This window comes from Colobus angolensis, unplaced genomic scaffold (assembly GCF_000951035.1).
Source record: "Colobus angolensis palliatus isolate OR3802 unplaced genomic scaffold, Cang.pa_1.0 Scaffold245, whole genome shotgun sequence".
NCBI classification, from domain to species: domain Eukaryota; kingdom Metazoa; phylum Chordata; class Mammalia; order Primates; family Cercopithecidae; genus Colobus; species Colobus angolensis.
The window spans coordinates 1,381,918-1,406,270 of record NW_012115655.1 but is presented as its reverse complement, the minus strand read 5'-3'; the positions used below and the strand labels follow the sequence as shown (position 1 = coordinate 1,406,270).

General features: G+C 42.6%; 2 protein-coding genes across 4 annotated transcripts in view; one reads left to right on the top strand and one right to left on the bottom strand.

Moving 5' to 3' along the window:
- B3GNT5 (UDP-GlcNAc:betaGal beta-1,3-N-acetylglucosaminyltransferase 5) overlaps positions 1-811 on the bottom strand; it is a 20,588-nt gene extending 19,777 nt beyond the window's left edge. The window contains exon 1 of one of the 2 annotated variants that reach the window (XM_011945790.1): positions 585-811. The gene's annotated coding sequence lies outside the window, so the exon portion shown is untranslated. Of the gene's footprint in view, positions 1-494 lie in introns of both variants that reach the window. The other variant, XM_011945798.1, reaches the window with a different exon arrangement.
- Positions 1-24,353, top strand: part of MCF2L2 (MCF.2 cell line derived transforming sequence-like 2) — a 242,044-nt gene that overhangs the window by 174,700 nt on the left and 42,991 nt on the right. For both annotated transcript variants that reach the window (XM_011945800.1, XM_011945799.1), the window contains exons 16-18: positions 19,166-19,232; positions 20,404-20,519; positions 21,834-21,903. In XM_011945800.1, coding sequence (XP_011801190.1) covers positions 19,166-19,232; positions 20,404-20,519; positions 21,834-21,903 — 253 coding nt within the window. The remainder of the gene's footprint in view (positions 1-19,165; positions 19,233-20,403; positions 20,520-21,833; positions 21,904-24,353) is intronic.

The window sequence follows — 24,353 nt, the reverse complement described above, 5'->3', positions numbered from 1 at the left end:
CCCGCAGCCCCAGTGCCGGGAGCCCGCGCGGGAGACCCAGAGAGCCTAGCTCGGGGCCGCGGCACGGAGAACGAACCATCGGGGCCTGGAGACGTATCCCGCTGAGAGGCCAGAACTTTCCCCCATTTAGCGATCCGGAAGAGAAGTCAACATTCCCACCCAGAGAAGCCTCGGCCCGCGGAAAGATGAGGCCGCGGCACAGCAGTGTTTTCACCACGTAACTGACCACAGACTAATCCCGCGCGGAACCACCGGCCCAGGGCGCTCCGCCAAGAGGCGGACTGTGTTGGCCTCGCGGGTCCTGAGCCCAGAGCACGCCGCGGTTCCTCCCACACAGGACACTGGTTCTGCCGCGCAGCGGATTAGGATGGTCTTTTCCTTTCCGAGCGGGAGCTCTAAGGCAGGCTCTCAAGCGGGTCTTGTTAAAAGGTTTCTGGTCACACCACTTATGCCTGGAGCTCCGGGGGCCTCAGTAACAAAGGAAGGAAACTTACAGCAAACTAGGGCTGCACTGCCGCGATCCGTTTCTAAAATACGAGAGGAGGGGGAAACCCCGCCCCAGGCCAGCTTCCCAGTGACTTTACCTCGAAGTCCAGCTACATTTCAAGGGCAGTTTAGAGCGAAACTCACCAAGTCCAAGCCCAACTCTTTAAATGTCCAAATCGGAGGTCGGCTTTCCTTCCCGCATCGGAGCGAAAGTCGCTGGTCTCAAGAACAAAACTTGCGGGCTTTAAATCCTGGGCGAAGACTGGACGGGCAGCGCTGGACTGGGCTAGCTTCCCCGGCGGGATGCGGGCGGAATAGGGGCGGGCCCGGGCGGGGGCGCTAGGCTCCTAGCCGCGCGCCCCGCACCTCTCGGCGTCACGGCCGGATCCCGGCCCAGCCCGCCAGACCGCCACCCTCCCGGCGCGTAGGTGAAGGTAATGGGCCCGGCCCCAGTTTGTACTTGTCTGTAGATGAGAATTCCAGGAAGTGTTTCCCTGCCGCTCTTCAGTTAATTGCGATCACTTACTCCAATGGCCAACTGGAAGCCAGAGTGCACATGAATGTCCTCTTTGAACTATTTTCCTCCTTCAGAATACTTCCTGCAGGTAACCAGACAATATGGAGAGATGCGGGCTTCTGCTCAGGGAGAGAGATTATAAATGAATCCTGTATGCGCTCGGTTTCTTGTTCCCCGCATGTTGTTAGACCTCTCTCTAAAGCCACAAAACATTTAACGGAGATAATATTTTGAGTGATTCTGTTATTGTACCTATTTCAGAACATGATAGAAAAGCAAAAGATTAATCCAAATACTTTAGTAAAATAAAAGCTTTGAGTTTGTCATAAGAGGAAGAAGACAGGTAATGAGTTAAATATATGACGGTTGAATCAGGGTTTAAAATAGTGGGGCCAGCAGGCACGGTGGCTCACACTTGTAATCCCAGCACTTTGGGAGGCTGAGCCGCAGGAGGGTTGCTTGATCCCAGGAGTTAGAGACCAGCCTGGCCAACACAGCAAGACCCCGTCTTTGAAAGAAAACACACACACACACACACACACACACAAAATGAAAACTGTAAATATTGTACTTGTTCATTCAAACTAGATTTTTAGAAAGTTTTTAAATTGCTTTCCTTAAGCCGGTCAGCATCTTTTAAATCATGCAGTTTTTTTCATATGCTACCTACAGAGGGCATGGCTCAGCACCTCCCAGACTGTGGCACTGCATGTACATCAGACCACAGACAGAAATATTTACATATGTGATTTGCAAAGGAGTCACTGACAGTGACCCACAAATAAGCTGATTCATTGTTAATACAGCACTAATCACATACCTTCTGTAATAAAAGGCTGACTGAAATCCCACATGCATTTCCCCCAGCCATCACAAGTGTATGTTGGATATCTGTGCAAACATTCAATTACAATTATATTCCTTTCAGATCATTTGGAACTAGGTCCATGTGTCAGGATACATATGTTCCACATACATGAGCACATAGAACTATACCCACGAGAAATACAAACTGACCAAAACAGTGATAGACACACATAAAAATCACATATTCATGTCATACTAGATACAGATAAACACACCAGATAGATAAATAGTTTCAAAAGTATGTCTGGAAATTGGAGATACAATGCAAGCTTTTTGGTGGTAGTAGGGAGAGATGAGAGGGTGTGAAGGAGAGATGGGCAAGGTCAAGTAGTCCAGAATGCCCACCCTGGGTTCCACGCAAGCTCAGGTCACACATGGGAGGGGACAGGGAAGTCCCCTTTGCTTGTTTGGGAAGATTTCCTAGAGCAGCCTGGCTTCCTGTCCCACCCAGAGAGAGGGGAAGAGAATGACAGATTTAATGGTATTGATGGTGTTATGCTCAGTTACTTTTATCAAGAGGGAGTACGTGAAGATGTTGAGATGTGTTAGAAATAAACTTAGGTAATGACGTGGCCATCATGAAGAAGGAGGACCGTGTTGGCATGCTTTCCTTATTCAAGTAGCAGCTGCTAGAGAGCCTTGTGATTAGATCTATACATGACTTTGGAATGACCAAAATCTGCATGTTAGACTCAGCAGGGATAGATAAGGCACAGAAAGAGCAGAGGAGTAGCAGATTTAGGAAAGGGGATCAGAGAGTAAGGCAATACATGCATCGTTAGTAGTGGAGAGGGAAGACTAAACCTGAGTGCAAGAGAACCTGGGAGATGGTGGGAGCAACAGGGGCCCAAGGAAGAGGCTAGTGTTACTAAAATCATGAAAGGAGAAGCAGGTCTGATAACTGAGTGGCTTAACACAGCTGAAGCATAGCAGCACAGTGTCAGGCTTGACCTGTTTTGTGAAATTTGTCTTTCTGGATTCTCTTAGACCAGATTTCCTCACAGGCCCTATAGGGAACCTGTCCTGTGAATTTGAACACAGCGCGGGCCATGTATTCTGAAGCAGGCCAGTGTTCATTCAAGGCCTAGGCTGTTAGAGAGACTCTGGCTAGATCCTGACCTGGCTTCCTACACAGGAGCTGACAAGTTACCAAACTTCTCTGTGCCCACAGTAATACCTGCCTGCAAGGGTGGGTGAGGATTAGTGCAATCATAGTGACGGGGAGAGTGCTGAGCTCAGAGCCTGGGCTATCCCAATGGGGTGGATGAATGGTCGGCATCCTCGAGCCCACCACAGGCTGCAGAAAGCTCCCGTCACCTGGCAGAGGTGGGCTCATGCTGTGTCCTATCATCGTGCTGTAAAGGATCTGCTGTGTTTCACACCTCTGGGAATTTCATTTCTGTTGATACAGCATCACCATTCAAACAACGCTCTATCTCCTTGGGTCCGCTTCCTCTTTCGCTGCCCACCGGCCACCTCCCACCACACGCAGCCTTCCTTGGTGTTCTTTTCTCTCCACGCTTGCTCCTTGCTGATCTCACCCATTGTCTTTAATCTTGACTTACCTTTCTTTCTTTTTTTTTTTCTTTTTTTGAAACTAAGTCTCACTCTGTCACCCAGGCTGGAGTGCTGTGGCACGATCTCAGTTCACTGCAACCTCTGCCTCCCAGGTTCAAGTGACTCTCCTGCCTTAGCCTCCCGAGTAGCTGGGATTACAGTTGTGTGCCACCACACCTGGCTAATTTTTTATATTTTTGGTAGAGATGGGGTTTCACCATGTTGGCCAGGCTGGTCTCAAACTCCTGATTTCAAGTGATCCGCCTGCCTCAGCCTCTCAAAGTGCTGGGAGTACAAGCATGAGCTACCACTACCAGCCCACCCTGATTTGTATTTCTAACCCAGATTCTCAGCTTCAAACTTAACTGTCATTGGGTATGTCACATCAGTCTTCAGCTTAATTTGTCTAAAATGGGATGTATAAATACAGGATTGGGAAATGGTTAATGGACAGGACTTGAATGCCTCAAAAGCCAGAATCCTCCTTCTTCTCAACAGTGACCCAGCCCAGGGTGTTATGTGTCAGTAACAGTCGGCAGTATTTTGTCACTGTATAAGTTATATATCTTTTGCCTCAACTGGCTGCGGGGAGGGGAAAAAAGTTGTATGTCTGTTTTCCCAACTACTTTGAAAGTCTTCAGATCTCTTGTGGGTGAACACCATGTCCTGCTCTTCTCTGAGTCCCTCAAAGAACCCCCCATCTCCTTGCCACCCCCACAACAATGCCTATCACAGAATGAATGCCTGGTAACTGCAGGTTGAATTGAATTTCTGCATAGCACTTCCACACTCATCAGTTATTCAAACTTCTGTTCCAAGAATCCCATCCGTAGTACAGTGGCCCTGTGTACTTCTCCTTTGATGCCACCAAGGCCCAAAAGCTGACCCTGGAGGCACACTAGCCCTTTCCTGCAGTTCCTGCTACTGCTTCTGTGGCCTGGCGCCCTTCAGCAACCTCCCTCAATTCCAGGGCCCTGGCAGTTTGAGGAAATCGTACTAGGTACACCCAGAACTGGAAGATGAAGCGAACTGACAGCACAAGGAGGCACTCACCTGCAGGCCATTCTGAGAACCCAGTTTCTTCCATTTTCTTCTCCTTTGCTTGAGGGAGGGGTCTCCTGGGACTGATCAGCTCCTTCACACCAACACATAAGGAAATCTCTTATGTGCCATCTAACACTCAGTGGGACCTGTCAGACACAGGGATGGGGATAGTCTTGGAGGGTCAGGCCCTGCTCGCTGGGACCCTCCCTGGTCCAGTAGAGCTGTGCTGTCAACCCTCCGACAGCCCCTGTGAAAATGGCCTGATACCAGTCCCTGGCAGTGAGTCTGTCAGCATTTCTTCTCCTTTTCCCACCAGCAGGTCAGACACACACTCCACACTCCCCGGAGCATACAGGGTTCTGTGCAGGTTCCAGAGGGCTGCCTGTAACTCAGCTCTTTCTCTCCTACTCAGGAGGGCACATGCAGATTGAGTGAGGGAGTGACATTTTTGTAGGAACAATCTTGAGTGCTGATTAACACATTTTAAAAGACAGTTGGCACTTAGTCTAGTCACAGCTATCTAAACTGAGCAAAACAATTTGCATCCTGTGATGGGGTAGTACAGGGGGAAGGAAGACAATTACAGCCCCTAGAAATGGTTATTGACAACAAGATGGGGGGCTACATGGCTGGCCCAGAGGCAATCATTTGTGTTGGGAATTTTGCATTTAGGTTTGGTTGTACTAATATTTAAGGAACAACTAAAATGTGATTTTCTTTTTAAAAAAATATACATTTTTTTCTGAGACAGGGTCTCGCTCTGTTGCTCAGGCTGGAATGCAATGGCCGATCACAGCTCACTACAGGCTTGACCTTCTAGGCTCAAGCAATCTTCCTGCCTCAGCCTCCTAAGTAATGGGGTAGTTACAGGTGCACATCATCACACCCAGCTAATTTTTTTATTTTTAGTAGAAATGGAATTGCTCACTATGTTGCCTGGGCTGGTCTTGAATTCCTGGGCTCAAGTGATCTACCCGCCTCTGCCTGCCAAAGTGTTAGGATTACAGGTGTGAGCCACTGCACCAGGTCTAAAATGTAATTTTCCATTTCCCATTTTTAAATACTTAGTAATTACTAAGTGCTAATTTCCTGCTTTACAGAGAGTACGTGGTTCAAATCCCACTCAACCAATTTCCAAAAGGCAGTTAAAAGTCTTCCTAGGGTTTACATTGAGTACTCTTTAATATAAGTAGACTATTAGATAAAACTTGCTATGCTGGGATTTTCCTTATAGCAGTACTTCTAAAAAGATAATTCTAAAGTCCATGATAAATTCATGTGATCTGAAACCATATACATTTCATGAATCAGTCTTGGTGGTCTGATGGTCCAAAGTTGTAAAGCCCAATATTAATACCTAATTGGCTCTGCAGATTTAGGGCTAAGGAATCCTAGGAAAGATTTCTAGGATTCCTCTGAGAGGAATTCCTCTGAGAGAGATGTTGGCATCATACTTAATAAATAAGTAAACCCTCTTGGGAAAAACAGGGATCTATTACAATAATAGAATATCTGCTGCTAGATAAAGACGCAAATAGATCTGCATCTTTTTGCGCAGGGGCAAAAAGAGGCACAGGGGAGGGAAAAAGGGGCACAGGGCAGGGAAAGTAGTATGTGTCTTCTCAACATTTTTGGCTCTTTGACTGTTTCATAGGCATGCTTTTTATCTTTGGAAATTTCCTTTTTGCAATAGATTTCCTTTTGTTTTCATGAGGTAGAAGCTCTGGGTACAGTTGACCCTCAGTATCCATGGGGAATTGGTTCCGGGACCCTTGTAAATAACAAAGCCCACAGATGCCCAAGTCTTTTATGTAAAATGGTGTAGTATTCGCATATAACCTATGCACACTCTCCCATACACTTTAAATAATCTCTGGATTACTTATAATACCTAATACAATATAAATACTATGTAAATAATTGTTGTACTGTATTGCTTTTAAAATTTGCATTATTTTAATTGTTATAGTGTTATTATTTATTTATTAATATTTTCAATATGAGGGTTGTTTAATCCACAGATGTGGAACCTATAGAGATGGAGGACTGACTATAATTGTTTCACAATTTCTTTTCTTTACTGAAGATCACTGAGTTACTTGGATACTCCTGTTGGGATTACTACCAGTAGTACTCTTTCTTGGGAATTGAAGTAATGAGGTTTTCCTATCAGCTATATTCTAGGAATCTCCTTGGTGTGCCAGACATCTGTCACACCATGCCTTGATATATTTGATTGCAGATGTGCTTCTGAACCAGCGTGTTGAGATTTCAGCCACATTCCTCAAATCCCAGGCATACATGGATAATGGTCTGAGCCAGCCCTTTTTCTGTAACCTGCTTCTCTGTGTCCTTGCTGTACAGGCCCTGTCTCTCAAGGAGAAGAGTCAGAAAAGTGGGCACTGTTTCAATGGACTGACATTCATGCTCGACACATCAGTTCCCCTGTCACTGTTAGATAAAACTTGCAGGCAGTTTGATCTCAACCAAGTCAGTGCTCAGAGCCCTGATTTGCTCTTCTGTGAAATGAAAATAACAATTAGTACCTACTCTTGTCCACAGAATTGGTATGCATCCTATAAATCTATCAACCATCCATTCAATTAACACTTATTGAGAATTCACTTGCTTGCAAGGCACTGGAGCCAAGGATGAATAAGATAGGACATCTGTCCTAGAGGAGCTCTTGTTAGGGATTTAATGGATCAAGTAAGATAATGAACACATTAAAAACAAAAAACGAAAACAACCTTATTTCGTGCCCATTGGGTTAGCTATTATGTTTTTTTCTTTTTTCAAAAAAAAAATAATGATAATCTAAATGTTGACCAGAATGTGGAGAAATTAGAACCTTTGTGCACTGTTGGCAATATAAAAGGTGCGGCTGCTGTGGAGGGTGATATGGCAATTCCTCAAAAAAGTTAAAAATAGAATGATCCTATGATCCAGCAATCCCACTTCTGGGTATATGTCCAAAATTGAAAGCAAAGACTCAAACAGATACTTGCACATCAAGGTTCATAGCAGCATTATTCACAATAGCCAAAAGGTGAAAAGAACCCAGGTATTCGTCAACAGAAGAATGGATAAGCAAAATGTAGTAGATGCATACAATGGAAGATATTCAGCCTTAAAAACGAATCAGATTTTGATAAATGCTACAACATGGATGAACCTTGAAAGCATTATGCTACATGAAATAAGTCAGACACCAAAGGATGAATATTGTGTGATTCCACTTATATGAGACACCTAGAATAGGAAAATTCATACAGAAAGTAGAATAGAGGTTCCCAGGAGCTGTGGGGAGGTGGAGAATGAGGTCATGTTTAATAGGTACAGAGATTCAGTTTGGGATGCTGAAAAAGTCTGGAAATGGGTAGCGGTGATGGTTATATAACATTGTGAATGTACTTAACATTACTCAACTATACACTTAAAAAAAGATTTAAATAGTAAATTTTATGCATATCTTACCACAATTAAAGAAAACTTTGTAATACCTAAAATGCCATACAAATGCAAGCATTGTTAAGTTGAATTAAGATTAATGGGACTGTTTATGATCAATCTCTTAAAGTGCTATACGCATAAAATTACATTATCATTATTTATTGTGTGATATTGAAGAACATCTATTCAGATAAACTTTAATAATAATTAATATCCCATCTTCTTCCAAAAATAATTTGAGGTAGTTTACTCTGAAATCATCAGGGTAATGAGACCAAATCCTATTAATATAAGACAAAATATAGAAACTGAGATGCAAAGCAGAGAAGAAGGAAGAGAAGGCAGATCACCTGAGCAAAACTCAACTGTTATCCTCCTAGGAACCAGGGAAGTGTTCATATTAATCAGACCTTTTGTTCTTAAAATGTCATTAGTTTCAATATGATCCTTGTATGGGTCTATAGTGCTTTGTGTTGTTACCATTAACAGTTCTAGGAATTTATTTTATAATTAGGAAACACCTAATCAAAACAGAAGAAGGATGTAAAACTTAAGAACATGTTTTCCTGAGACCAAGCCCTCAGGACTGTATTCTGTGTTTAATAAACAGGTTCCTGGAAGGGTATCTGCCCTGCTTGCCACGGCCTCATCAATCTCCTATACCTCCCCTGGCCTGCAATCATCCACACTCGTGGCCTGGCATGACAACCATCTCCTCAGCCAGCTCCCCCAGCCTCCCCCTACTAGCCCCCATCCAAACTCTGCTCTGGCAGCCTGGATCCTGTAAGGCCCTGTATGTGGCCATGACTCCAGCCCCTGCTGGAGTTTACTCCTCCTGGAACTCCTGTCTTCCTGGACAAGCCCTGTACCTCTTGTAGAGGATAGGTCAGACTTCACCTTCTCCTACCCAATCCATTCCTCTTCTCCTTTCTGTTCCTATGTAGCACTCCAGTTACACATTAACTATTAGTTAATCAGGGTTGCAAATGAATTGAAAGTCTTGTGACCTTTGTTTCATTTCTTTGGAAAAGTGAAAAGCAGGGACCATTAGACAAAAGATCACATCAAACAGTCTTATTAGAAGTGATAACACATTTGTAGAATGATGTAATGAGGGCCAAGAGGGGAAGTCAAGTTTATCTAATCCAGCCCTTTAACATACAAAGAAACAGACTCTGAGAAAGAAAGTGACTTACCCTGTATCCTAGAGGTAGAAATAGAATTGGAAGCCTAGTTTCTTGAAACCCTGTGTTTTTATAACACCATGCTAATTTCATTCTAATTTGTGTTTTATTTAATAATCAGCAAGCGGTTCTTTAGATGCACCCCAAACATAGGCCAAGAGGAACTAGGTAAAGTAGCAGAAACAGTACTTGCTTTGCAAAAGCCATAGACCTTGGGCAAGTTGTTTCAGAGCCCTGGGCCTCTATTTGAACTGTTTCCTGATTATTAAATAAAACACAAATTAGAATGAAATTAGCATGGTGTTATAAAAACACTGGGTTTCAAGAAACTGGGGTTCCAATTCTATTTCTACTTCTGTTTTTACATCTGTAAAATGAAGAGATGACCTGGATCGTTTTTAAGTTTATATCTGCTTGTAGCATTTTATGAACCTACTAGATGATTGGCTTAACCCCACTGCATTAGTTAGGGTTCTCTAAAGGTACAGAACTAATAGGATAGATGAATATATGAAGGGGAGTTTGTTAGGAAAATTGACTCACACAATCACAAGATGCCAAGTCCCACAATAAGCATCTGCAAGCTGAGGAGCCAGGAAGCCAGTCTGAGTCCCAAAACCTCAAAAATAGGGAAGCTGATAGTGCAGCCTGCAGTCTGTGGCCAAATGCCAGAGAGCCTCTGGCAAATCACTGGTGTAAGTCCAAGAGTCCAAAAGCTGAAGAACTTGGAGTCTGATGTTCCAAGGCAGGAAGCATCCAGCACTGGAGAAAGATCTAGTTCTTCCACCTTCCTCTGCCTGCATTTATTTATTTACTTTATCAGATTTTGGTACTGGGAATGGTTCTAGAGGAACAGAGTTTTAAGGCTGGATTTCTTTAGTTGGTTTTTGGGGTTTCTGGAGTTGGTTGCTTAATATGATTAGACCCCAAAATGCTAAGGACTCTACTTCTAATTGTGTGGAGAACACTGATAGTCCTTGGCACAAACTGTTTAAAGAGTTATGCAACAGAAATGCATTCAATACTCCTGATTCACCACTCATGAGAGGCAAGGAGTTTAATGACTCTATACATAATACCTTTGACTATATGTAGAGGACCAAGGAATATAATGAAGTTGGTCATTCATTATAGGTTGGTTGCTCCTAAGTTCACTGGACAAAGTGATGGAAGAAAATGATGAACTTAGGGATTCTGACTCTTGGCTCCAGAAGCATACACTAAGCCTCAAACCTTCTAAGATTGTCTGGAGTGAGAGTCTTATCTCTTGTAGAGAAAGAGTTGAAATTGTGGAAAATCATATACAAGCTCTTATCATGGGAGTGGCTGACCTGCAATGAAAGGTGCATGCACAGCCTTGCCAGGTATCTACTGTTAAAATGAGGGCATTGATTGGAAAAGAATGGGACCCTGCAACTTAGAATGGGGATGTGTGGGAGGATCCTGATGAAGATAGGGACACAGAGACAAACCATATCATTTCACCCCGGCCCCTCCCAAATCTCATGTCCTCACATTTAAAAACAAATCATGCCTTCTCAACAGTCCCCTGAAATCTTAACTCATTTCAGCATTAACTCAGAAGTCCACAGTTCAAAGTCTTCTCTGAAATAAGGCAAGTCCCTTCCACCTATGAGCCTGTAAAATCAAAAGCAAGTTAGCTATTTCACAGATAAAATGGGGGTATAGACATTGGGTAAATATACCTGTTCCAAATGGGAGAAATTGTCCAAAACAAAGGGGCAATCAGCCTCATGCAAGTCTGAAATCCAGCACAGCCATCAAATATTCAGGTTCCAAAATGATCTCCTTTGACTCCATGTCTCATATCCAGGGTATGCTGATTCAAGAGGTGGGTTCCCACTACAACCTTGGGCAACTCTGCCCCTGTGGCTTTACAGGGTACAGCCCCCCTTGTGGTTGCTTTCATGGGCTGGTGTTGAGTGTCTGCAGCTTTTCCAATCACATGGTGCAAGCTGTTGGTGGATCAACCATTCTGAAGTCTGGAGGATGGTGTCCTTCTTCTCACAGCTCCACCAGGCAGTGCCCCAGTGGGCACTCTGTGTGGTGACTCTAACCCCACATTTCCCTTCCATACTCCCCTAGCAGAGATTCTCCATGAGGACCCCAAACTTCTGCCTAGACATCCAGGCATTTCTATACATCCACCTCAATTGACTTCTGTGAACCCACAGGCCCAACACTACGTGTAAGCCACCAAGGCTTGGGGCTTGCACCTCTGAACCAATGGCCTGAGCTGTACCTTGGCCCCTTTCAACCATGACTGGAGTGGCTGGGATGTAGGGCACCAAGTTCCTAGACTGCACAGAGCAGAGGTCCCTGGGCCAGGCCCACAAAACCACTTTTTCTTCCTAGGCCTGATTCTGTGGTGGGAGGGGCCACCACAAAGGTCTCTGACATGCCCCGAAGACATTTTCCCCACTGTCTCGGTGATTAACATTTGGCTCCTCATTACTTATGCAAATTTCTGCAGCAGGCTTGAATTTCTTCTCAGAAAATGGGTTTTTCTTTTCTATTGCATCATCAGGCTGCCAATTTTCTGAACTTTTATGCTCTTCTTCCCTTTTGAACATAAGTTCCAATTCCAAACCATATCTTTGTGAATACATAAAACTGAATGCTTTTAACAGCACTCAAGTCACCTCTTGAATGCTTTGCTGCTTAGAAATTTCTCCTGCCAGATACCCTGAATCATCTCTCTCAAGTTCAAATTTCCACGAATCTCTAGGGCAGGGGCAAAATGCTGCCAGGCTCTTTGCTAAAACATAGCAAGAGTCTCCTTTGCTCCAGTTCCCAACAAGTTCCTCATCTCTATCTGAGACCACCTCAACCTGGACTTTATTGCCCATATCACTATCAGCATTTTGGTCAAAGTCATTCAACAAGTCTCTAGGAAGTTCCAAATTTTCCCACATCTTCCTGTCTTTTGAGCCCTCCAAACTGTTTCAACCTCTGCCTGTTACCCAGTTCCAACGTTGCTTCCACATTTTCAGATACTGCAGCATCCCACTCTGCCAGTTGCAGTTTACTGTATTAGTCCATTCTCCTGCTCCTAATAAAGACATACCTGAGACTGGGTAATTTATAAAGGAAAGAGGTTTAATGGACTCACAGTTCCACATGGCTGGAGAGGCCTCACAATCATGGTGGAAGGCAAAGGAGGAGCAAAAGCATGTCTTACATGGTGGCAGGCAAGAGAGCATGTGCAAGGGAACCGCCCTTTATAAAATCATCAGATCTCCTGAGGCCTATTCACTATCGTGGGAACAGCACAGGAAAAACCTGCCCCCACGATTGAATTACTTTCCACTGGGTCCCTCCCATGATATGTGGAGATTATTACAATTCAAGGTGAGATTTGGGTGGGGACACAGAGCCAAACCATATCACCCACCAAAGAATTTGCCAGTACACAGAACAGCATACACTTTCACCTCCTCTCGTCCTCCACACTGTTCCCCTTAGTCTGGGACAGACATCCTTCTTCTATTCCCCCTTACTTTTTAAAATCTTTTTATTTTAAAAAACTGATTTTTTACTTAAAGAAAAACCTGTGCTTAAACTTCACTGAACACAGAGTTGGCAGTGTCTCCCCCAACCTCTGGTTTAATTAGTTGCCCCTCCTCTGCACCTGACTTTTCTGACTACCCTTACCTTATCACACTTATTGGAATCATTGATTTTCTTATCTCTTCCATTAGACTCTGAATTTATTAAGGTGAGGATTATGGTACATTTCTCTATCCCAAGTGCCTATCATGGAGCCAGGCTCATAGTAGGGCATCAATACGTGTCTGGTCAATTAATGTAATGGTTTTTGGGTGGGAAACAAGGACGAGAGTGTGGTACTGATTTCAACTGAAGCTGTTGGAGTTTTTAAGGATGATTGGCACTTTAAAGAAAGCGGAAAATAGTGATAACATTGGCTTAACAAAAGTGGGGTCTAAAAGGAGTGGGACAGATGAGTGCTATTTAGTTGAATTGGAGACCATCTGCAGTAGAATCATCCAGGGCGCTTGTGAAAACTACAGGTTCCATCTTAGCTCCCACCCACCACTCCCCATTCTGATGTGTAGATCTAGTTGTGTAAATCTGGTTTTACCTTTAAAGGAAGCTCCTTAAGAAGATTCTTAGCACATGAATAGAGAGTCTTAAACTCCTAGAAGGAACTCTGGCAGCTCTGGGCAAGTTCTTGAAGAGAGAGAATGATGACAGGATAAAAATGGAGCTTTGGGGGACTGGGCACGGTTTCTCACGCCTGTAATCCCAGCACTTTGAGAGGCCTAGGTGGCAGATCACCTGAGGTCAGGAGTTCAAGACCAGCCTGGCCAACATGGTAAAACCCCATCTCTACTAGAAATACAAAATTTAGCCAGGTATGATGGCAGGCACCTTTAACCTCAGCTATTGGGGAGGCTGAGGCACGAGAATCGCTTGAACCTGAGAGGTGGAGGTTACAGTGAGCCAAGATCATGCCATTGCACTCCAGCCTGGGCAACAAGGATGAAACTCTATCTCAAAGGAGCTTTTGGAAGGGCATAGTCTGGTGGTCTGCAAAATAGACTGGGGGAAGAGAAATCTCAGAAGTAAGGGTGAGCTTCTATGAGTGCACTAAAGTGTTTAAATGGCAGGAATTGAAAGCTTGCACTGCAGGGTGTCACCAGAAGTGGAGAGTCAGTAGTCACCCAGGAAGCATGTTAAGAGATGATATAAGGAGCCTGGGTGACAGAATATAAGGGAGATATAAGAATGATAGAGGGGGAATTTTGGAACAACAACTGTGTTTTAGGGACCGTAGAAAAAATGTCAGTTCCACTGATACACATGCTACTTCTGTCTCATTAGTTCTATTTCAACTTGATGTGACTGAGGTGTCTGGGAGGCATCCAGGTGAAAATGATATAACCCATTGGCAACGTGGGCTCAAGAATGACCAAAGGTCTAGGAGGAAGACAAAGATGTAGGAGAGTCAACAGCATGGGACAGGAAGGACAGAAGCCTGGAAATCTGAATTCAGGTTCTTAAAAAGTAAAAATCGGTAATGCTTTCTGACATGCATAATGTGGTGATAGGATAGCAGGAGGAACTGAAAACTCTTGAAGGCAAACTGTGTTGACAATAATGAGCAAAAATAGACCTCTGGCGGACGGGAATCCCAAAAGATACTCTTCTATTGGAAAACTGAGAAACGAGGAGGGGTGTGTGTGTGACAGGGGCAGTAGTTCAAAGCAGGAGCAGAGGAGGGCACATGAACAAAGAAGAAACTTACCAGGAAATCCTAACATGTATCTGTTTTAATGATCTCTCTTGCTAAAGAGGATTGCATTGTTTTTTAAAGCATATTCCTTTCATTCCTGCCCCTCGGTTGTGGTGTCATTTGAAACAAGCATGAGGTGTCATGTAAAATGGAACCAGATAACCAAAGCTCCGTTTTCATGCTACTCTGAAATATGGCTTCAGAGAAGAAACATGCCTTTAAAACACATTTTGCCTGCATTTCCCCTTTAATGAGCTAAGGACAGCATCTATTTTGAAATGTAAAACAGAGTGCCCCGATGTAAACTAATGCAGAGTACATTAGTGCAGGCTGCTCTTGCATCCTAATCTCCCTTTGGTATCCTAAGCGCAGTCCTCTAGCTCTGAGTAGATTGCCATCAGGACAGAAATTACTGTTGGTGCTGAAAGATTTTTTAATTACTTGAATACTCCAGTGTTTTCTGTTGTTCATCTGCATGATACACACTTGATGACTTTAGGTGGCAAATCCTTGAGAGTCTTTTCTGTGAATAAAGTTACATGCTTTGGAACAGGGGTGTCCAATCTTTTGGCTTTCCTGGGCCACACTAGAAGAAGAAGAATTGTCTTGGACCACACATAAAATACATTAACACTGGCCAGGCGCGGTGGCTCACGCCTATAATCCCAGCACTTTGGAAGACCAAGGAGGGTGGATCACGAGATCAGGAGATCAAGACCATCCTGGCCAACATGGTAAAACCCCATCTCTACTAAAATACAAAAAGTTAGCTGGGCATGTTGGTGCACACCTGTAGTCCCAGCTACTCAGGAGTCTGAGGCAGGGAAATTGCTTAAACCTGGGAGGCAGAGGGGGCAGTGAGCTGAGATTGTGCTGCTGCACTCCAGCCTGGCAACAAAGCAAGACTCATCTCAAACAAACAAACAAACAAAAACATTGACACTAACGATAGCTGATGAGCTTTAAAAAAATCGCAAAAAAAAATCTCATAACGTTTTAAGAAAGTTTACAAATTTGTGTTGGGCCACGTGTGGCCCACAGGCCGCAGGTCAGACAAGCTTGCTTTAGAATAATAAAGCAGGGAATCATCAGTAAGAGTCATACATGTTCTCCTGTTTTATAAAGGTACCTGAAAGGCAAACAGGAGAAGAAAGCAAAAACAATGGCCTAACTGTGGTGTGAGGGCTCTTTTTAAAGTTACATATTAATTTGAATGTGTTGAATGAATATTGATTTGCCTACATTCTTCAGTGGAATTCCTGTCATTGGCATTTTATCTGTTGCACTCCAACAGGTAAAATGAAGCAGTTGGATAAGGTTTCTAGACTATTTTCCAAACTATAATCCAGAATATGACCAAGGGATTTCTTTTCCTTCAGAGATGTGAATATTTTCCTGTATTAGAGTCCTAAAAGCTCCTAAGAGTCTCTTAAGTTCATAGATCATTTTTGGATAATAACCTTGACTTCTGCCCACCTCCTGGTTATTTCTGCCTTCTGACTTCCTTTAATCGTCAATGCATCCTGAAGCCAACTTGCCAAGTTGCTTAAGCCCAATGCTTCATGAAGGCATAAGAGGCTGATTGTACTCAAGTTTTCCATGAATGCTTAACTGTTGCTGTAGTCCCCCTGGATGCCGTGGCTCATAGAAACATACTGGTGTTGAGGCCTGTACTTCCTTCTGACGTAGAAACCGTCGTTGTTTCAGGGTGATTTATAAAAGGCACAGGAACCTCTTTCTCAGTGACTTAGTAAAGTATGATGTTAAAGTAACTTTTTGGGAGTTTTAGACTTCTGGAAATTATATTCTCTGTGGTGCATCTTGTTTATCAGTCTTGTCTTGTAACAAGTATTTATAAATAGACACAAAAATGATTATAAGAAAGAATAATGAACTGTAAAATATGTGAATTGTATTAATTTATATCTATCAAGTAGGGTTTACTTATCATTACCTCCAGTAACATTCATTTTAAAATATTATGTAAACCCTATTTTTCCATTATAAAAGCAGTAAATGTTTCACTTAAAAAAAGATTGTAGAAGGGTATAGAGTAAGATGTAGAAATTCTTCATATTTTAGCTTTCAGTACCACTCTCCAAAAGCAATCATGTGTTAAGTTTCTTTGCATAAATTTTCTAGCATATACAATTTTACGTATATTTCTACATACTCATTTTTTACACAAATAGTCATGCTATGCTTACTTGTCTACATCTTGCTTTGTTTTTTCACTGAAAATACCTGGCCTCTGTCATATCAATGTTTTAGTCAGCCTCATTCTTTTTAATAATTGCATGGTATTTCATTATGTGTATGTTCCATATATATATCCTTTTTTTCTTTTTTTTTTTTTTTGAGATGGAGTTTCACTCTTGTCACCCAGACTGGAGCACAATGGTGTGATCTCAGCTCACTGCAGTCTCCACCTCCTGGGTTCAAGTGATTATCCTGCTTCACCCTCCCAAGTAGCTGGGATTACAAGCATGCGCCACCACACTCGTCTAATGTTTTGTATTTTTAGTAGAGATAGGGTTTCACCATGTTGGCCAGGCTGGTCTCGAATTCCTGGCCTCAAGTGATCCACCTGCCTCGGCCTCCCAGAGTGCTGGGATTACAGGTGTGAACCACCATGCCTGGCCTATGTACTATAATTTTTTGATGAGCATTTAAGTAACCAGTTTATATCTGGTTGTTGTTGAAGTTATATTGTCCTAATTGCAAACAATGAATATTCCTAGAAGTGAAATTACTGAACCAAAGAGCACGTGTTTTACATTTCCATGAGGTGTTTCCAAATTACCTTCCAAAGAGCTTGCACAAATTTACACATTTTACCAATATTGTCTGAGGGTTTTTCCACACCCTCATTTACCAGTCTTTCTTTGAGGTTTGAAATGTTTAATATTCTAATAGATGAAAATTGTTGCTTTTTTAAGATATGCCTTTGTTGAATGTATGTACTAAGTATTTTTTCCACAAGCCTAATAACCACTTGAATATTTGTGTGAATCTCCTATTTTGTGTCCTTTCCCATTTTTTTCTATTGGATCATTTGTGTCTTGCCACATTCATTTTTATGAGAGAAAAACAAATCATTTTCTAGGAGAGGCTGCCATTTAATAGATAATCCATCAGTAGTTCACAGGAATAAATACATATATTCTACACAAGGACACATGTATAAACACTCATCTACTTGGACCCCTAAAAGAAATAATAAATATGGCCACGTAGCCTAAGGAGAGAAAGAAGTCTGTCTGGGATAAATGTGGGGACTGGCCTCACTCTTTCTACTGGTTTTCTATTGCTCTATAAAAACTGACCACAAACTTAGGAGACTCACAGTTTCCCTGGGACAGGAGTCCCACAAGGCTAAAGTCAAGGTGTTGGCTGTGTTTTCACATGGAGCTCTGGATCCTCTTCTAAGTTTACGTGGTTGTGGCAGGACTTGGTTCCTTGCAACTATAAGACTGATTTCCCTTCCTTGCTGCCTGTCAGCTGAGAGCCACTCTCAGTTGCTATGGCTGCCCACATTCCATTCCATCTGGCCCCCTCCATCTCAAAAGTCAGCAAAGGGGACTCTCCTTTGTGTTGAATCCTTTTTGTGCTTCCAACCTCTGACCTCTAGACCCAAAACTGAGTTCATGTGATTAGGACAAGCCCAAGTGAATTACCTATCTCCTTTTTGTGCTTCCAATCTCTGACCTCTAGACCCCAAACTGAGTTCATGTGATTAGGGCAAGCCCAAGTGGATTACCTATCAAATGAACAGCAAAAGCCTTCCACAGCAGCCCCTAAATTAGTGTTTGATTGGAAGAGGTGTATGTGCAGTGGGGCCAGAAGTCTTGGGGACTGTCTTTAATTCTGCCCACCACATGTTCCACCTGCCTTCCTTGACAGAAGCAGACAGAACTCATATCTTTTGCCTTAGGAAATCATGGTGAAACATCCAATGCCAGGGGAAGGAGCTAGCATCCATCTAATGCCATGTACAACAAAATGCATCCATATGGGTCAAAGATCTGGATGTGAGGGCCTCGCACACTGTCTTACACCTATAGTCTCAGCAGTTTGGGAAGCCAAGGCAGGAGGATTGCTTGAAAGTAGCAGTTTGAGACCAGCCTAGGTAACATAGCAAGACCTCATCTCTACCAAAAAAAAAAAAAAGGCATTAGCTGGGTATAGTGGTGCACATCTGTAGCCCTAGCTACTTGGGAGGCTGAGGTGGAAGGGTTGTTGGAGCCCAGCAGTTTCAGGCTACAGTGAGCCATGATCATGCCACTGTACTCACTGTACTGGGCAACAGGGCAAGACCCTATCTCTTAAAAGGAAAAAAATCTTGATGTGAGCAGAAAGCTGGAGAGAAAATCTAGGAAACCACTTATACAATGTATACAATGTCATGGGTGGGGACGAGGTCAGACAGACCTTCCTTGACTAAGGATCCAAACCTGGTATTTCTGACTCCAACATCTCCCTTCTTGACCCCCACACTGTATGGCCCACCCAGAGGACAAGTCATTCACTGGCTACCTAAAGGATTTTGAGTTCTCTAACCTTGCTGTTTCTTCTTGATACCAGTGTGATCACAGTATGCGTTTGTGAGATGCTGACCTTGGGTGTTCAATAGAACAGAATGAACTGACCAGAAACTAAGTAGGTGAGCCACTAAAGGGGAACTGTATTGATGAGCATTATTCTAACAGAATTCTAAAAGAACACTCTCCCCTCCCTGTCTCTCTGTCTTTCACCCTCCCACCTGCTGCTGCAATTCAGGCGCATTATACATGACTTGCTTGAGACTGAAGAGATTTATATAAAAGAGATCAAAAGCATAATTGATGTAAGTAGATTTGGGGAGTGGGTATCAAGCATATATTCAAACTGCAGACATTTTGTTGTACAAAAAGACTCAAAATAGTTGCCGTAAGTCTCCAGAATTCCCACCAAGGTTTCAGGTCTTAAAATATTACAAGTGTCTCCAGTAGGAATAAGAGCATTCCTGTGGTTTCTTGATCCATGTGGTCAAATAGTTTCCAAAGAATTATGCCAGTTCACACTGATTCCAGCAATGCCCAAATAGGTTTACCATCTTCTTGCCAACAAAGGATATTATAAGTGTTCCTGATACTTTAATAAGGGAAGATTATTTCTTTTTTTTTTAAAGTAGCCTTTTTTCTTAAGAGTAAAAATGCATGTTTCCCCTATTTTCCTAAGGGAATAGTCTTAAGGAAAAAATTGTATGTACACAATTACTTATAATCACATTTTTACCATAAAATATTAGAAGCAACCCAAATGTCCAATAAAAAGGGAATGTTTAGTAAATTATGATATATATACTGAATAAACATTATTCAGATATTAAACAATTATTATTGGGCCGGGTGCAGTGGCTCACGCCTGTAATCCCAACACTTTGGGAGGCCGAGGCAGGTGGATCGCCTGAGATCAGAAGTTCGAGACCAGCCTGGCCAACGTGGTGAAACCCCGTCTCTACTAAAAATACAAAAATAAGCCATGTGTGGTGGTGCATGCCTGTAATTCCAGCTACTTGGGAGTCTGAAACAGGAGAATCACTTGAACGCGGGAGACGGAGGTTGCAGTGAGCTGAGACCACGCCATTGCCCTCCAGCCTGGGCAAGAAGAGCAAAACTTCATCTCAAAAATAATAATAATCATTATAGTCATAGCAATTGTATCAGGTCACAAAACAATGGGTACATTTTCCCTTCTTTTACATCAAACCTGTGTAACATAAACATTTTTAAATATATTTGCTCTTCCCACAAAAATGCCATTTTATTATCATTGCCATTAAGCCATCTCCTTCTGAAAGTGGGCACAGGAGGAAAATGATATCAAAAGAAAGTACTCAATACAATAGCTTTCAAAAAACAAGTGTGCTATATTCTTCAATTATTTCACTGAAGTTTTGGTTTTTGGAGTAGCTAATTCAGATGATCTCTGGTATGTTCCTGTTTGTGACACCTACCTTGTTTCCACCTCTGCAGGGATATATCACTCCAATGGATTTTATCTGGCTAAAGCATCTAATTCCAGATGTTCTTCAGAATAACAAGGACTTTCTCTTTGGGAATATTAGAGAACTTTACGAATTTCACAACAGGTATATAATAATTCATGTTATCAGAAAGAATGGAGAGTAAGAGAAGGGTGGAAATGAGACTGATGGAACTGGGGGATGAAAATGCTTAGATGTTTTCAGGTTTAAGCTAGTGGTTTGGAGTCAGTGGATTGGATTGGGGTGGGTTGGAGTGAAAGGAGAGGAGAAGCCCCACAGGATCCCTGGGAAGGAAGGGAAGAGGCATCAAAGGATCATGCACCTGGTGTCAGACATCCATGTTGTATGCAGTTGAGTGTTCCTTTGTTTATTTATTCATGCATCAGCATTTTTTGAGCACCTGTTCTGTGCCAAGCACTGTGCTTAGCATTGAGAATACAAAGATGACCAAGATACACATCTACATACCATTATCATAAGGGGATGCTGGGAACTAGGCTGTTAGAAAATGCTGACTGCTCAAACAAGTTGTACTTTTAACCCAGGGCTGCTTAGATACTGAGTTCTAGAGAATTGCAGGAATAAGGGACTTTGGAAATCATCTTCAAACCCTTTCATGTTGCACATATGGGAATGGTAACATGTTGACTCTCTTTATTTGCTATGATGACCCCAAGATTGCACACGTAATTCACAGAGGGAGAAAAACTGCTTGGTGAATTGAACCACAGTTGTTTCCTAACCCCATCCCTCGTCCATTGGTCAGACACAAAATTGAAATGGAAACCCACTTCCGCTAATTTCCCCAGAGAAGTTTTGTAGCGTCTTTGAGCCCCAGGTTTTATATTTATGAAACCCTATCTTGCAGGGTTTGGTTGAGGATTAAATGAGATATTATTTGAGGAGCACTTAGCTTATGCCTGGCTTATAGTACGCTCTCAATGATATTAGTAATAGCAACAGCAGCAGCAGCAGTTCTTATGAACGTTGTTTTCATGTAACAGAGAGCATCAGTGAGTGTATCCAGTCTGTCTATGACTAGTGCTTAGAATTACCAGAACAGCTGTGTTCTGATAATTTGAGATGATCCTGACCCGCTGTGTCTTCTAAGTAGTTCTCATTTCTCCTCTCTTTCTCAACTAGTCCTTCTCATTCTCTTTCTTAGTTTTCTTTTTGTGAACCTAAGGCAACAGATCAAACAAATTAAAGTTGTGAGTGATTTCAGGGTAATTGTAGTAATGCCTCAGAATACACCTTTTTTTTTTCTGAATCAATGTGTAGAAGATAAGGTAAGAGCAAGAAGGCCTGGAGAACATTTTTGTAGGCACCTCTTAAAACCTTATGTGATTGTACTTAAAAAAATAATTATCTGCATGTAAAAATCAAAACATTCTTACTTGTATACTTTTATTTTTCCAGGACTTTTCTAAAAGAGTTGGAAAAGTGTGCTGAGAACCCTGAACTTCTGGCACATTGCTTTCTCAAGAGAGTAAGTCTGTGTTCCCAGTAAATAACCATGTTAAAATCAGGCCTTACTTTTCTGTATTAAGAGGTAAGGACAAATGGAAACACCAATCGTCTAAAAACATATCTGCTTCCCCCCCACTCCAAGCTTTACTGAAATATAATTGGCAAATAAAAATCGCATATATTCAAAGTATACAACTTAATGGTTTGATATACTTACACCCTGTGAAATGATTACCATAATCAAGTTAATGAATACATTCATTACCATTGTGTGTGTGTATGTGTATATATATATATATATAAAATCTAAAAAAGTTGAGCTCATTGAAGTAGAAGGATGGTTTCCAGGGGCTGAAGTCTAGAGGAAGTAGGGAGATGTTGGTCACAGGGTACAAACTTAAAGTTATGAGATGAGTAAGTTCTGGAGATGTAATGCACAGCATGGCAACTATCATGGAATAATACTGCACTGTATACTTGAAATTTGCCAAGACAGTATATCTTGTATCTGCCCTTTGAATGGAAAACATGAGTTGGCCTCCCAACTTTATTTGACTTTATCCAAGGTGAGAATGAGTCCATTTGACTGAGCTCACACTGATATGCGGGAGTAACTGCAAGCCTGGCTTCCTGCATAGCCCCATGAAATGGAAGGCTGGCCATCCATTGTCCCCAAAGCAGAGGATCCTCTTCTGAATGACTCAACTATGTTTTAAAACAAGAATCATACAGTGAGGTTAGAGTCCCACAATAAAGCTGTATTAATGCTCTCAAGAGGAGAAGCATTGGTGTTAAACTAAAAATCTCAGAAAATACATTTTATTTCCATTCTATTTTTTACAACATAGAGGATGATTAGAAAATTTTAAATCTAAAACCTCTTTTAGGCTTAGTACTCAATTTGTGAATGTCTTGGCCTACAACATACCTCCAACTACCCCTTCTTCCCACCTCCCATACTTCTTCCTTCTTTCCCTGTTTCTCCATCCTGTTTTAGGCAACAAATAGGCTGTTTGGGCCAGTGGGAGCTGCCACAGAGAAATGTTTCACCCAACACCATTCCCCACCAAGTGCTTTCTAGGACGCGACCGTGGAGATGATCCTGACGCTCCATGCCTTCTAAATGGTTCTCATTTCTCCTCTCTTTCTCAACTAGTCCTTCTCATTCTCTTTCTTATTTTTCTTTTTGTGAACCCAAGGCAACAGATCAAACAACTTAAAGTTGTAAGCAACTCATATTATGACTGAGGCTGAGAGCAATACTTATGATAACTGGAAGCAAACACAGCCCCCCAGGTTTCAAGATATTTGACATTAATGGAGAGAAGGAATCTTCAATGCTCAGAGCCCTTTGGCGGCCCCGTATGGCTTTCCATGTCACCTCATCATAGGTGTTAAGCTCTGAGTTACTGTTCTAGCTCCTTAACCGGTCTGAACATTTTTCAAGGGCCATCTGTCTTAAGTGTGTGTGTCATTTTTTTCCTGGAGGGAATAGCAAAGGATGGTTGCTATAGTTCTTATGCTAAAATGACCACTTACAACCTCTTGGGACAAAGCAAGAGCTATAGAAATGGAAGTCATTCACTATAGCAATGTATTTGGGAGTCGAATAGGCATCATTGAAGCTGCGAGGGAAGAAATCATCTGTGTTGGCATGATGGAAATCCAGAGTTGGGCTGAGCAGGACACGGACACAGACTTCAGCAAGGAGGTGGCTGCATGGGCTTCTCCACCAGAATGGCATGGGATCTGTGGCCAGCACAGCCGCTGTGGGCCAGGCTCCCTGATAGAGCAAGTGAAGCTGGCAGGCTGACTCCAGAGGCTTGAAGTGTGCTTTCTCTCTGGGATATTGGCAGATGTGTGCCTACCTCTCAGCGTCTTTGATACCATGAGAGTACAGGTTGAGCAGCACGTTGAGTCCTCCTTGCTCCCTAGTTCCGAAACAGTCAGATAACATTTCCTGTCTCAGAGTCTTGTGCTGCAGGTTGAAAGTGATGTTTGAGGCAGAGCCTGTCACTTTGAGGGTTGCCCAAATCACTGAGATCCATATTGGTTGCCCAATCTACCACATCTCCCCTCTGGCATGTTTCCATCTTTTGGTTGTTTCTTGGGCTTCTTTTTAGGGTTGGTGTCACGATGACCACAAGGAGCGGGTGGGGAGAGAAAAGAGGGGGCCATCAACCACCAGCCTCTTTTCGGTCAGTTTTACTACTCATTGCAGACCTGTTGTGGGGAGATGTCGATGTCCTAGACAAAGGGCAGGAAAAGAATGATAAAGATAAAAACCAATTCCTGTTTGTGAGTCTACTTATGTATTTACCAATAGCCCTTGTAGATGTTCTCAGAGCACTCTGTGCCTATCTATGTCCAGTAGTTATGGTTGTTTATAGCCTTCTGTTTCTCTCTCCATCACACACGCATCCCAACATAAGATTACTTACTGTGCACCCCCAATTCCTTACACATTAG